The following is a 15863-nucleotide window of genomic DNA, read 5'->3' as shown; positions in this document are numbered from 1 at the left end:
GTAATCCCTCATAAACCCCCATCCTCTACTCAAACCCTAGCCACGTGGCAGAAATACAATAGATCCCAGCATTGCCAAATTTAACCAGTTGGGTTTCACCCGTTCTCAGTGTCTTTTTAGACATTTGTCGACGTGTTGTTTTATACTGTTGTGCGCTTCAATATGTCTAATTTATTCCGGCCATGATTTATGAGTGTTGGAGCAGATGATCCGCAGTCAGGCCTCCTGATTCACCTGAAGCTTCAGGACCATCACGACAAGAACAAATAACACCGTCAAAGAAAACAGAATATCTTATTTGCAGAGGAGCGTAGCTAAGGAAACGAAGTGTTAAAATTGTATCTAACGTTAGAAATTCTATCCATAGAGTAATCGAAAGTTGAGGCAGTTTGATAAGTACAAATCTTAATCACTTAACATCAGACACAATCGGCGGAGTTGGTAAAAAAAAAAATATATATATATATGGGGCATAGAAATTAAGAATTACGGTTCACCAACTAAAGAGATAATAAACTAAAACAGAATTCGGTAAGATAGACGATTTTATGCGTGATTTACTTCGTCGAACAGTATGTGAACAGTACGCGAAAGAGATATCGCCAACAGCAAATAAACTTGCGGAAATATTCTGGCCTGATTTGTACATTATGTTTAAGAATGCAGAAAAATTTTCATTTGATTCTATCCAGCACTTTCGGAATTACCAAGAAAAGGATTTTTAAGGAATATAGTTTGCAAAGAAGAAAAAAAAGCTCATGCCATTTTCCACTTAACAGCTATTATAGCCAATGCCGCACTTTACATTAAAAATCATAACTTCAGAACTAATACAGAGCCACTGGCGTAGCTCAGTTGGCTGAGTTGACTGCGGATCCGAAGTTGCACTTGGGCGTGAGGTCAGTTCCGTTTTGGCTGATTTATCTGATTGGGGGTTTTCCGAGGTTTTTCTCAACAGTAAGGCGAATGTCAGGTAATCTATTGCGAATCCTCGGCCTCATCTCGCCAAATACCATTTTGCTTTCACCAATCCCATTGACACTAAATAACCTAGTAATTGATACAGTGTCGTTAAATAACTAAAAAAAAAAAAAAAAAAAAAAAAAAAAACTAATACAGATTGTTTTACCTGAACGAACTTCAAAAGTTGGTGTAGAAATTTAAATTGTATATTAGGCCTATATTTTACATAACAGAATTTTAAGGTATAAGAAGTGTACATGCCCCCTTAATTAATTTATAACGTTCCTACAGAAAATTTGCATCGAATCAGCAGCTAAACTGGCAGAGAAACAAATATATTCTTTTGTGCTTTAATATGATTTTCGTGTTATGAAAAAAATGATGATACATTTATCCATGACTGGTATCTAAACTGGTCTTTATTTCACCGTCCTTAGCAACCTAAATAATGACATTATTCACAGCAGTGAATTAAATGTTTTTAAATCACTCCCTACATGACAACCAACATATTAGCATTAATTAAAATGAATATATATGAACTTCTTCGCCAACAACACATTACAAAGAAAATATCTACAATTTAAAATTAAATTTACATACCAGTAATGAATAAAATATTGTATACCACACTAGAGTAAACAGATTTTATGCGCTCATGGAAATTATCACCCAAGGCGAAGCGGATAAAATCTAATTTTACTCTTTTGTACTATAAATTGCTATTCAATGATCACAGTTTCCGAAAATTTTACCAGCACAACATCCTTAATTAAGTATAAAATTCTGGAATTTCAATAACATGAGAATTTAACACTCATTATATAATTCTGCATTTCTTTGTTTATTTAGGCAAAACATGTTAGTGAAAATATAAATATAAGTGTTTTTAAAATAAGTTCGTTCATTTTTATACCAATTTTGTTTTAGTAATTATAAATTAAGTATATTTACAAAGATAATATAGTCTCGCTGAAAACCGCGGTTTCACGGAACACAGTTTGAAAAACGTTCGCAAATCACAATGACTTCAAGAATTGGCAACTCGGCTAAGGGTTTATCCCTTGCGCATGCCTGCAGTTAACTGGTGAAGGGTATGAGGGAAGGTCGTCATGTTTTCGTGCGAAGTATAGCAGAGCTTCTACAATGTTTCCTTCTTTTTTTTTCCTGGGAGGCTTTGGGAGGGGGGTTTACCCCTAACTCCCCTCACTGCACCAGTGATATAGAATATGAAATTAAGTTGTATCAATAAGTTTTCAGAGTTTAGCATTAATTGCTTCAAGTATTTATCGTCTCCCTGTTGGAAAGATGGAATATTCTTTTGAAACTTGATTAGGGTTACCAAAAGTTTGGTTTTTGTCGGATATGTCCTGCTTTTTAGGTGTGTGTCCTGCATCAGGCTAGGCATTGTAAGAAATCAGAAATTTATTGTCCTGCTTTTCGCTATCTTGTTAATTCTCAACGGACCAAAGAGAGAATTGTCTACATTTGGAGTCCACTGAAGTTATCTTAGAATGTAGCAGGCTTTCACAGCTGGCATCATTGGAATTTGTGTTATCCAGGCTAAAGAGCTGTGGTCTACTAGAATTGTTGTTACCAAACATTTTGTCTATTACTACAGTAGACATCATCAGTGACAAGACACACAGGAGCACAAAGATCTCCTTAGTGTCCTCAGCAACAATTCCACTAAAATTATGTTTGTAAAATTTAAGACATCTATCTCGTGAGGATTTCCACTAGTATTTAGGCTTACTCGGTGACAAAAACATTATTTGCTCAAACAAATTGAGTCATCAGAAAAGTACCAACAATCAGGACACTAAATACAGTACCTATAAGCTATTTCTAATCTATACAGTTGAATAGTTAATGAAATTAATTATTATTGACAGTTTTGTATCAACTTTATTTTATACTAAGACTAACAATTTACCTTATTAATTTATTACATCGAATACAGTAGAACCTCAATTATCTGTCCTAATGAAGGAGAGGGAAGAAACAGTAATTGAAAAAGACGGATCTGTTCTGTTTGTTCTTACCTAATTTTATTTTATTTTATTTTATTTTTTTTTTTTTTTAAATAAGTCTGTTACTATTTTCTGAACTTAACTTTCAGCAATTTTTGTTCTGATCTCCATTCTAACTCTCCCTAGTCATTGTCCAGGAATAAAGTGTCATATTTTTGCTCCAAGAACCTTATGAAGCTTTCTGCTGATTCAAGTGCAGATTGTAGTAGAAAATACGATTCAGGCACAGTCGGATAATCCGATGATAGGTTAATTGAGGTTCTACTGTACTGAAAATAAATGTTATGTGACACATTATCATGGCCTGCTTCTTTTGTGGAAAATCCCTGCTTCTTAAGATAAAATGTCTTGCATTTTATTATTTTCATCTGGTAACCCTAAACTTGATGAAATTTTATTGTACCTTAATAAATCGACATTCAGGATGGTAACTGCAGGACATTTTAAAATAAATCTGTTGGATGTAAATTATTTCTCAGTTTATTAGGGTCATAAACATATTGTTACAAGCGGTAGGATGAATCATTTTTATTTTAATAATTTAATGTACAGTAGAATTCCTCTTATCCAGCAATAAAGGGACTAGGCTAGTTCCGTATACGAGATTTTGCCTGATAACTGAATAAATACCAGTATATACAAAAAAAAAAAAAAAAGTTCGTATTTCAAATGGTGCCAAATGTTGAAACTGCAGCCATGTGAAACTTATTTCTCTATCACTTGTTCATAACTGATTAAACATAAAAAATGTGTTGTTTTTCCTTATTAAAACACATCACACAACACAAATAATACACTAATTTTAGGTTCGAATATTCACTGAAAATAAAAATTCGTGTGAAGTTCCTAATGTGGCAAAACTGATGGCCCGAACATAATTAAATAAACTGTATCAGTGTGTAATTACTTAATTCCGATCCAGTTTTATGTTCATCTATGTAAGCAAGTTTTAATCCTGGTTGAGTGTAAGAGAAGGCCTTACGGCCTTAACTCTGCCAGGTTAAATAAAGCCATTATTATTATTATTATTATTATTATTATTATTATTGTAAAAACTGTAAAGATTTTCTTTATTAAAACACATTACACATGACACAACACAAATAATACACTCTCATTTTAGGTTCGAATATTTACTGAAAACGAAAGTTCGTGCACCTAATGTGTCAACACCAACAGCCCAGACTGTGGCAGATTTAAGATTTTTCTTGACACAGCCAAAGGTGCCATTGTTTTCATATTGCCAGTTACGAGGGATTTTACTGTACCATGATTATTTCAGGAATTGTTATGCTTTAAATTATGAGGATATTTTAATACTATTTTAATGCTCTTTTATATAAATTTGGAATGTGTTTCCAGTCAGTTTTAAAAAGAGTATTCAGACACACAGAAGCCTCAGCATATTTACTGACACATGCCAGAATTATTGAATATGAAATAGAGAGTTCTTGCAATAACATACTGTTTATAAAATAACCAAATCTGAAGAAATATTTATTGTATATATAGGAGTGAATATAAATCTGTTCTAAGGAATTCCTATTTAATATTCCTGCTACAGAAACATCACAAAAGAAATATAACACAGTATGGAAGCTTATTAAATCTGAACTCAAAACACAGAAACATAATGTACCCATGTCAGCTAACTAATTTAACTCTTTCTCGAGCACTGTTGATGAGATTTGTTATGAATGTAGACCGAATCATACAATATAAATGTATAAAGAAAACGAATATTAAAAAACTAATTCCAATGGATGTAGTATGAAAATTGAAAGAGGTAACTAAGCTATGAATGAGGTCTTAACAAGTTCAGTATAAAATGGACTCTTTGACAGTAGAGACGCATTTGGCTCTAGTAATAACTAGGGCTTTAAACATTTTTTGGTGGCTCGTTTTGCAGACAAAAATCTGAAGTCAGTCGAACTACAGAGGCACAGTTAGAAAGTTTTTTTCTGCGAATGATTCTCAGGGGCTCCGTCCGCGGAAGTTATGAAGATGACAAATATTGCTGCTTCCATCTAGTCTCTAGTGGGAAAAGGGAAACTACTTCCATCAAGCAAAAAATACTTCCTGAGAAAGTAGTTCGCGTTCTTCTTGCTACATGGAAGCATTAATATTAGATCTACTCGTCACTGGAACTATCTAGATCTTTCTTGCTTGCCAAGTACTCAATTATTTTTGAAATTTATTTTATTTTTTATATACTGGGCAGGTAGCGTTTGTTATTCGTGGTACGTGGAATCTACAATCTACTGACTGTTACGTTACCTAAAAAATGTATATAACGTTTATCTGCATATTAATTTGATAGCAGATATGTTAGCTAAACTTTCGTTGAACCGGAACTGTGGCTTAAGACGAACTCTCTAAGACCTAAGAGTCATTAGTAGACTTCGTTCAATTGCCACACGCAGCATGCAATCAGGTTGCCGGTGTACGGTAGTATAGAAGAGGTGAGCGACCTCCCGGTCTCATAGTATCAGCAGTTCATGTTAAGAGTTGCGACCGGTCCAAATAGACAGAGCAGCTACAGCTAATGTATACCTATGTAAGCACTTGTTTTTACATTACTATGGTTGGAATAGTCAAAGCTTAACATTTGTTCAGTACAGGCAAGAATTCAATCAAACATGCCCCGATATGATACTTCAGAATTGCGTGTGTTTGTAGAGGAGTTTGGTACTAAGTATTTTAGTATTAAAGAACAAACCATTTTTTGTAAGATTCTTTGTAAGAACTCTATTGACATGTGGAAAGTTACAAAAAGTGAACAACGAAACAATAGCTGCTTTGTTTGAAAATGCAATGCATCTTTCATGGCCCAGTGGCATCTAGCGGGAAAATGTTCTTCTTTTCGTTACTGATGCCGCTCCATACATGGTGAAAGCAGCAAAGGCGATACAAACTCTGTACCCGAAATTGATTTACTTGACATGTCTGGTCTACACAGAGTTGCGGAGGAGATTCGATTATCCTACAAGAATACTGACAGTTTTATCTCGCATGTAAAGAAAATATTTTTAATAGCCCCTTGCTGTTCCAAACAATTGCCCCTGGAATACCCTTACCCCCGCAGCCAGTCTTCACCCTTGAGGGAACGTGATTGGATGCTGTTAATTACTATGCAGAACATTACGGCAAAATAATGGAGATAATTTATGCATTGGATAGCACAGACAGTTCCGCTGTTGCAGCTGTAAAATCATTGCCTTCTGAACAAGATATTCTGTTCATTCTGTTCAAATTTTAAAATTGTGTCCAAAAGCATCACCATGTTAGAGTCATCTAAACTACAATGCTTAGGGCCTGTACTATGACTCTCGGATAAAGTTCTAGTTTAAACTTATCCGGCAGATGGCATATTTATCCGGAAGTTGGGTTGTAATTGCGTACGACTTTTGGTTATGTGCAATCTGGAGGTTAAACTTCCAGATTAGCAATCCGGGAGGCAGAGTAGCAGATAGGCGTTATCCGGAGGTTGGAACTCGGTGTTGAAATCAAGATGGCTGCACGTCGTACAGCTGGTGATTTGAAGGATCAATTTAATTTTGATACTAATTCTGATGATAAGTTCTGGAGCAGATGCTTCGTTATATCAGAACAGCAAAACGAATTACGCTGCGTCCAAATAATTTTGAAGAGTGGGATGACGAGAAATTTTTGAGACAGTTTCGAATAACGAAACCTACTACATGAAATCAATGATCAACTGAAACAAGACACAGATCGTAAGTACACAGTTAATAATAAGCTACACTATTTCGGTAGGTATTACATCAATATTTTGTATACAATAACATTATAATAATTATTTTGAAGTACAGTAACCTGTAATACAGTAGAAGTGAGGTTAGAATGTTGCTTCATGCAGGTGTTCTGTTCCCATTACAAGGTATTAAGGTGATTGATATAATAATATAGGGCAACCTACAATAATAACAGTTTCAAAATACTTTTATATAAAAAATAATAACAGTATATAATATATCAAAATCGTTTATATGGTAAACTATCATTTCTTCACAATTGCGTTACCACTTTAAGATACAAATGTATTCACATATTTGGCTTCTAGTCAAGTCATATGTACCGTAAACGAAAGAAAAATTGAGTTCCGACACCAATTTCCCAAATAAAGGTGGAAAGTTGCTGTGAAAGTGGAGTGCGGTGGAGAGGTACGGGTAGGCGGGATCGCTCTATCGAGATAGAAGGGGTAGGCGGCAGGGAAGGGCAGCACATTCATTTCATTACTGTGTTTCCTTACTAATTAAAGGGAAAAGACAAGTTTTCGTAAGATCGAGTTAGTGACAGTTAGGTTAGTATGATTTGCATATATTTACAATTGTCTAAAAAAAAGTCAAAACTACATCCAAACCTCTCTCTTCCAGGCTATCCTGTAGGGAGTTCTTGCCTTCTTTTGGTAACGCTATTGTAAAGATTTACCGGTAGTGTAACCAAATCTCATTGTTTATATATTTTTCCAGAAATAATGCCTTACCTCCAATGGACCAACTACTACTGGCATTGAGATTCTATGCCACTGGGAGAACATTGACAACAGTAGGAGATTTTTGTGGGATCCACGAAGTTACAGCAGGAACTGTTGTCAATCGAGCTAGTGCTGCACTTGCTGCTTGGTTTAATTGAAGTGATGACTTTTAATGCTTCATCGGGAGTAGTTTTATTTGCTCCAGTAATTAAGTGCAAGGCTTGTTTTTTTTTTCCAAGGGATTCTGTCTCTCTTTTTGATGCTGTTACAAATACTTCTGAATAGTATTTTAATACAGGTTTTATGTATATAGTATAGATCTTGATTAAAGTTTTCCTAGAACTGTTTCATTTTGTGTCTGCTAGTTGTTTAGTCAACTCTCCGAAGATAGATTGGAATACCAATAAGGTATCACTCATGGCTTCTATCACTGTCAGGAGATAATGTGGTAGGGTGGCAAGTTCCCTTCTCCTTCCTGCATATATCGCTCACCAGTAGGAGTAGGCCTAACATATTTCACTAATCAGACTTAAGATATGCTTGCTATATATTATTATTTAACAAACTGTAACCGTTTATTGAATTTTAGACGTGACAGTTTTTCTTCATTTCCTGAAAGTTTTGGAATTGGCATTTATGTTTTGCGAGGGAGCTGTTTCATTCACGCTAGGCCTAATGATTCATGTATGCAAACATATTCATATCGTTACTTTTTAAATATATTTTATTGCTTGGATCCCTCACAGTGATCTCTTAACAGGCTATGATGATTCAAACACAAAGGTTTGATAAATACATTTTAAAAATTATGACCAGGTACTGAGCACGTGTAGGCTATTTAAAACAATAAAAATGCATTGTATCTGCAATTCAAATTTATTTTACATAAGCAAAATATGGTAAAACAATATTTTTCAAGAGGCACATTAATTAAAGCGTCGGCTGGAACAACATTATAAGTTTATTTGGTAAAATTTACAGGAGCTGCAAAAATGTGTATGCGTACAACTTTGTTCTTATGAGGGTAGCAAACTTTTGAGTGGACAAATTTCACGTACTGCATTGATGGACAGTTGCAAGCCAAGGAGTATAGCAAGGTAACATGACATACAACATTATTACACGGAAACACACCGAATGAAAATTTTGTAACTTACAACGTTGTTCCAGCTGACGCTTCAATTGTATTCACGTACTCTGTGAATATGTACTTAAAACAAGAGAGATGCACTATAGCTGCAATTAAATTTAAAATTTATTTATTTATTTTGTGTGAACAAAACACGACATTTTTCAGGAGACACAATAAGCATAATCATTTATTACATCCACTGTCTCATTATATATGCTATGGTACATGTCATATTTACAAATTAATAATATACAGGCTAATACATAAGAGTACATAGTAACTGTAATTAAACACAACACAAATACATATGCAAATACATAAAACTTGGAAAACTGTGGCAGAGCCGACTTCAGCTATAAGCCCCATTTGTTAGAGATCTGCACGGGCCATAATTCTTAGGCCCGGCCCATCTCGGTTTGATCTGAACCAGACCCGAACCCAAACCAGAAACCTTAGATTAGCTTATAATTATCACCTGACTCGAACTAATCCTGAAGACTAGCAGATAAAGCAGAGGCCAGAGACCACAGGGATCAAGAACAGCTGCAAGAGATTATCACTCCATTAGAAGGATGAGAAGAAGTAATCTCCCAGTCATCCAGGTCAAACAAATCTGGTCAACAAAATTAAACATATTTTTTGTTAAAACATAAAGATTATAGTAGCATTTACTTTCTGCCACTAATTGAAAATGTCCTTGTAGATGGACCACCCATTAAAGAGGAGGAAAAAGTAATGTAAAAACTCCAAGTGTTACTTTTGATATTCCAAACCCCATCTCTTTCCAAACATGAGGGGACATAACTTACTTTTATTTCAAATCATTCTTTGTTATAATGTTAGCATCCAACTTTCAACTAATGTATTTTTTAAAGAAATCACTGTACTGAAGTTCATGCATTTCTAACATCTCAAGTATAATTAAGTCAACATTAAACTTACAGTTCATAGATGGAGAAAGATTTTTCAATGTGGCTAATGCATTCCTCAGAGGCTTGCTTTTTCTTTCTTTCTTTCTTTTTTTTTAAGCATCCTTGGGATGTAACTCGATCAGCTATTATCCCATTATCAGCTGAAATATTTAAGAGAGGGATATATGCTTATATTCAGACCTTTCTGGGTTTAGCCTACACTGAATAAACCAGTAATTTCACTTAAAACTTACTTTCATTACACTGTGTAGACACCCGTACAGTGGAAGACCTTCATCTGCTGCACCAGCTGACTCTGTAATATTTTAAGAGTGGAATTAATTCTTAAGATATTTAATTCTGGAGAAAGATTATGTTTTATCATAAATGTGTGGACACTTCAAAATCAGTAGCTGTAACAGTATTGTATTTTCTAACGTGCTATTAATCCAAATTCATTTTTAACAACAAGAAAGTGAAGCTGCAATAAAAAAGAGAGAGAAAAAACCAAGCAAATAGTTCTATTGTAAATAGAGTGTAGTCAGTTTCTATTTTACCTTATTAAAAGATATTTTTCAGTTTTTCTGTCACAAGAAATCATTCACAAATTTCAAAGTGAGAATCCTCACGGTAAAATTGAAATACAACTTAACATAATGTGGCCTAATCTGAGTACAAACCCATTACAGAGAAATCTCAAAATAAATTCTTCAGTTTAGTGTACTCTCTATTTTTAGGCCTACATTTATAAATTTCAAATTCCCACTCAAATCCCACATAATATTATAATACAATGATGTTTAGTTTTTATGACATCCATTTCTTGTGACCATTTCATCATTATGTACAATTTATATTTTAACATTTTTTTTTTTTAACTTTTGCATCTAATTTATCTACTGCTTTCTGCAGATTTCATATAGTATGTGTGTTAGTTTTATTTTCAACATGTTGGCTGAAAATATGTTTACATGTTACAGCTATTTCAGATTGGAAAAGTAAGCATCATGCATAGAATGTGAAAGAACTTTTGTAGTATTAATCAAATTACCTGGAGATATTGTTGGGTTGTCCAGTTTCACTTCAAAAACTAAAGAATTGCACTGTGAACCTGAATAGTACTGTAAATAAAAAAAGAAATAATAGTATTATAATGTAATACCGACATTAAATTAAATTTGTATAACAATTTTCAAGAATCTAATATTTTTTTTATCTCTAAAGCTCATCATCTCTTCTTCTGACTCTTAATTCCTTACACACTAACCTCATTCGTGTTATTAGCTGCACTGGTATCAGTGGAACTTGGTTTAGTTACTACTTCGGCTGTAACAAAAGTAAGTAAATAAATAAATGAGTGAATGAATGAATGAATGAATGAATGAATGAATGAATGAATGAATGAATGAATGAATAAATAAATAAATAAATAAAAAGAATTCAAACTTGTGTTATACAATTTCCTCTGCTTATTATTTAATAATTGTATAACTTAACATATAAGTGAACTTATGCATTGAATATGAATCAAAATCACTAAGAAATCACTCAATTGATAGGAGAATTGAATCACTTACCTTGGCTAAGTTTGGATTTGGTTTTGCTTCAGTTGGAGGGGCTCCAATTGTTTGTAGCCTGCATTGTCTCTCTGCAGCAGCAATTTTCTTTGTGTTCTTTTCCAAGAATTCAAATTTGCTTCTCAGCTGTTTTCAGGTCCTTGTATTTGTGCTGATGTTACTATATTCTTCCCATGCTTCATTCTATATTACTAAAAAGGAAGTAAAACTAGGTTAATTCCATATGCAACCTACAACATTAGAAAATATACTGTATTTCTCTTTTTCCCTTATCTAAGTTTCTATACCTAAATAAGCAAAAGCTTTTAATGGCCGATTGTCAGTACAATATCAAACATATGACTATACTGTACATAGAAACTTTGGAAAAAACTTAATATCTGCTGTTTCTGTGTTATTTTACGAGGTGTTGAATGTGCATTACAGTGAGTGATTATAGTCTAACTGGTAGCAGCAACAGATATTGCATTTTAGTGGAAACGTCTCTCCACCTCATGCTGTTCTTTTAAAAAATAATGTTAGGCCCTATCTGTGATCGAATGGTATTATAGGCCTAATACAAAATATCCGCCCATTTACTAACAGTAAAATACGTAGGCCTAACATACTGAAATATTGGTAATTTGCTAGGAACAGTGTACCTTGCTGTACTAATGTTGGTTAGAAATCCCAGGCCAAAGACATCATTCATTATTATCAGTATCAGTGAACTTTTCTTTTTAAACGAGTTATTGTGCCTTCGACCCATGATTTGAAGCCGTGAAGTACACTATTTCTAAAAGATTACCGAAATAGGCCCTATTCACTAATAATGTAGGCTATACAACAAACTGAAAGCACACCTAATATTAATTACAATACAAAATTAATTGCCACCTACATTTCTTGTGCAGTTACACATGAATAAAACAATGATTATGGAGAAAAACGCACTTTTGCTGGAACCCGCACCCGTTCTCTTTAGGCCTACTAATTAAAACCAAAATACTATCATATGGTAGGAATTATTACTATTCGAAAAGAAACATAACCTTTAAAATCTTACCTTTTGCTTCCATGTAAAGTTTCTTCATACAGTATGTGTAATTTTCTGTTCTTCACTCTGTTATTTTCTTGGCTGGAGCTTCAGTATTATAATAAATAATAACAATAATGCTTACAATAAAACCTCAAAATAAATAGTACTATATAAACACGGAACATAAACATGAAATACGCGGGGAAAGGTATACCAACGCAATAAATTTCACTACATTTTCAGTAACTTCATTGCCAACGTAATAAAAATGGTACTATATCTTCCGGATAACAATCCTGCAGTTAAAATCCGCTGGTAGTACAGAACAAAATATTCAACTTCCAGATTGCTAGACTGGAGTATACGAATCTGGAGCTTTAACAGGCGATCGTAGTACAGGCCCTTAGAAGTTTTTAATATAGTGGATAAAGTATCACAAACCGTTATCCAAAATAACAATTCACTAATTTCAGAAAAGTGAAATGTAAGTTGAGAAACGTTATTGCTAAAAAATTCTGCCTATTCACAACTTCGTATTATAAATGATGTACTATCAAGTCACGACAAGATGTCTGAAGTTGGTGTACTAAAAAGTAGTGACTTCCCGTTCTTCAAATATGTATGTATTACATCGTGTGATGTTGAACGTACATTTTCCCAATATAAAAACTGTTTGAGTGACCATCGGAGGAGGTTCACTTTGCAGTCGCTCAAAATGTACGTAACTCTTCACTGCAATGCATATATTCAAGGATGATGTGAGTATCTTACATTTAAGAGTTAATATATCTCACTATAAAATTGTGTGCTTACATGTTTAGATATTTCTTACTGGAATGATCATTCATTATATTTCTTGAATGCAGGATACAGGTTTTATTGTAACCGCAGTATACTCCTCTGTGTTTACATCAGAGGCACGCCTCCTTCTCATACAGTCTATACCGCGTGCACAGTAAACCTCACGATTCTCGTGGCAATTCCACGAAGTCTAGTCATTAGCCATCAACCAGTGCTCAGTCAAAGGGAGATAACAACAGCTATAACCTTGCTTTCAAAGAAGATAGTGCGAATTCCTGGGAATTGAGTTCGGAATATGATGAACATGATCTTGCCTCAGAGTCTACGATGCCTAGAGGTATTGAAAGTAACAAACGAAAATATTGTGATTTATATTTGGACATGGCATTCAATGAGTTTACTGATGAACGTCCACAGTGTGTGATATGTAACAAAGATTTTCCCAATAGTTCTATGTTCCATGCCAAGCTTAGACGGCATTTCTCAATTAATCAAAAGAAAAAGTGACGAACTCCATGCAGTTCAGACAAAATTTCACCTCATGTAAAAACAAACAAAGAGAAAGCACTGAAAACGTCGTACTTGGTTAGACATGACCAGGCTCTTGCTGGTAAATATCACTCTTGCTGAAACTCTTATGAAACCACTATTAGTGAAGTGCATGGTGGACGAGAAAACTGCAAAACTTGATTTCCAGTGTGCCCTTATCAAATAACACTGTGCATAATCAAATACAGAATATATGAAAAGACGTAAAATATATCATGATTTCTTGTATCAGTTAAACGAAATTTTCGTTACAACTTGACAAATCCACGGTTTTTGCCGGATTAGCTATGTTAATGATATTTGTGCGATATGAATTTTAAGTTTTTTTCATGAAATATTTTGTTCTGCAGCCATTGCCATCCTCCACAAGCGATACTGAATTTTTTCCTTTTTCATTGAAAACTCGATACCGTGGGGCAATTGCATTGACGTGTGCACAAATGGTGCAAAGGTCATGGTAGGTGCTGTTGCTGGCGTTGTTACAATGATCAAGGAAGTTTTAAAAACTGAACAAGTAGTCACTGTGTACTACACCAACACGCCCTCGCAACGAAAAATGGCATAGTTATTAAAGCAGGTACTAGACAACGCCGTCAAAATTATCAACTTTGTTAAGGCACGACCTTCGCAGTGTAGGCTACTTAAAATCCTGTGTGAAGATATGGGTAGTATACACAAGTCATTGTTAGTAATATTACACACAGAAGTGCGATGGTTGTCGCGCGGTAAAGTGTTGTCCCGATTACATGAAATTCGAACGGAATTTTCTTCACTTTTGAATTACGAGAACAGTTTGCTAGCAGATTATTTGAATGATCAGGAATGGTTGTACAAATTATGTTACTTGGCAGACATTTTTCAAAAATGAATTCAGCACATACATACAAGGAAAATACCTGGTTGGGGTTTTTTCCGGGGTTTTCCCTCAACCCAAAATGACCAAGTGCTGGGTAACTTTCGGTGCTGGACCCCGGACTCATTTCACCGGCATTATCACCTTCATCTCATTCAGATGCTAAATAACCTAAGCTGTTGAGAAAGCGTCGTAAAATAACCTAGTAAAAACTACAAGGTAAATGGAAGATGCTGATAACGAAATTGTCGCACTGAAGAAAAAGATAGCATTCTACATAGAAAGCGTCGACAATAAGGATCTTACGTTTCTCATTGACTTCAAACTTTATAGAAGAAAATAACATAACAATGAATGTCTCATTCATAGCAATAATGAAAGAACACCTTGACAATTTGCTTCAAACTATCAATTCATACTTTCCAAGGGACACTCGGGAATCGATTCTAAAGAAATATGAGTGGATTGTAGATCCATTTCCAGTGATGTCAAAACCAGCAGCCCTCACTTCTTCAGATATGAGGTCCTTACAGACATAGTTTCGCACAGCCACTGTCACGCATAATTTAAAAGCAAACCATTTCCCAAATTTTGGGCTAAGTTAGGGGAGGATCTTTTGATATTAAGTTCAAAAGCTAAATTTCTCTCACTGCCTTTTGGTACTGTGTACCTCAGTGAAACGACCTTTTCGAGGTACACGGCTACAAAAACAAAATATCAAACTTGTTTGGACACAGAAGACGATATACGTCTTCAACTGACTTCTATGACACCGGTCATTGACAAACTCCGTCGCAAGAAACAGGCACATTCTTCACATTAACTTCGGGTGTACATGTAACATTGTAACATTTTTTAAATATCTTAACTACTTGTTTATATCATTTTGTAGATTTAAATAAATTATATTCAGTATTTTTTTACTATTGTTTCCTTTATTAATATATATATATATATATATATATATATATATATATATATATATATATATATTCATACTTCCGTTTATGTATAGTGTGAAATACGCTTCATAGAACGTAGACAGATAAAACTAAAAAGTAAACATTTCTTGGGGCTCCACAAGAAACTTTTGCTTCAAAAAGGGCTCTGTGGCTGAAAAAGTTTGGGAACCGCTGCTCTAGAGGGACTTTAAGAATCATAGCCTTACTGTGTTAGGTATTTTTTTCTTTCATACCTTCTACTTTTTTTATTGCAGGTAACATCATGCTATTGGATAATTATATATATATGTATTTTCATACAAAAATTGACATATATTTCACTGGTCTCAGAAGTAAAATTAAATGTATAATAGCTTCTTCTTGGAAAATATTTACTGAAAATTATTTTAGGATATAAAATACCACCTCTCAGGTAAGGTCACATGGACGACTGCATAATATAGAGAAAAATTTGTGACAAAGCCGATATAGTCGCCTTGCAAAACCATCTTGACATTATTGAAACCTGGACAATAGAAAATAAAATTAAAATCAATGTGAGCAAAAGTAAATCAATACTTATCCTT

At 34.2% G+C, this 15863-nt stretch overlaps 1 protein-coding gene and 2 long non-coding RNA genes across 10 annotated transcripts in view; 1 reads left to right on the top strand and 2 right to left on the bottom strand.

The window, feature by feature from the left end:
• The window catches only part of LOC138698135 (uncharacterized), a 115794-nt gene extending 107206 nt beyond the window's left edge, over nucleotides 1–8588 (top strand). Inside the window, exon 6 of the long non-coding RNA XR_011331718.1 lies at nucleotides 7490–8588. This is a non-coding gene — a long non-coding RNA (uncharacterized lncRNA). The remainder of the gene's footprint in view (nucleotides 1–7489) is intronic.
• The window catches only part of CycG (cyclin G), a 155790-nt gene that overhangs the window by 42592 nt on the left and 97335 nt on the right, over nucleotides 1–15863 (bottom strand). The window contains exon 6 of one of the 4 annotated variants that reach the window (XM_069823871.1): nucleotides 15288–15802. The exons of the other annotated variants lie outside the window; for them this stretch is intronic. Within the exon in view, the coding sequence (XP_069679972.1) occupies nucleotides 15793–15802 (10 nt within the window). The 3' untranslated portion in view covers nucleotides 15288–15792. Of the gene's footprint in view, nucleotides 1–15287; nucleotides 15803–15863 lie in introns of those variants that run through there. 4 annotated transcript variants of the gene reach the window in all.
• Nucleotides 8732–15253, bottom strand: LOC138698134 (uncharacterized). Of its 5 annotated transcripts, none has more exons than XR_011331713.1 (7): nucleotides 11995–15253; nucleotides 11115–11305; nucleotides 10805–10863; nucleotides 10589–10658; nucleotides 9792–9853; nucleotides 9569–9698; nucleotides 8732–9239 (listed from the first exon to the last, which is right to left on the bottom strand). It is a non-coding gene; the product is annotated as an uncharacterized lncRNA (long non-coding RNA). The 5 variants fall into 5 exon arrangements; XR_011331712.1 differs by having other exon boundaries at nucleotides 12160–15253; XR_011331711.1 differs by having other exon boundaries at nucleotides 11115–15253.

This window comes from Periplaneta americana, chromosome 4 (genome assembly GCF_040183065.1).
Source record: "Periplaneta americana isolate PAMFEO1 chromosome 4, P.americana_PAMFEO1_priV1, whole genome shotgun sequence".
NCBI classification, from domain to species: domain Eukaryota; kingdom Metazoa; phylum Arthropoda; class Insecta; order Blattodea; family Blattidae; genus Periplaneta; species Periplaneta americana.
Note: the sequence above shows the minus strand (reverse complement) of the source record. Positions and strands in the feature narration are given on the sequence as shown.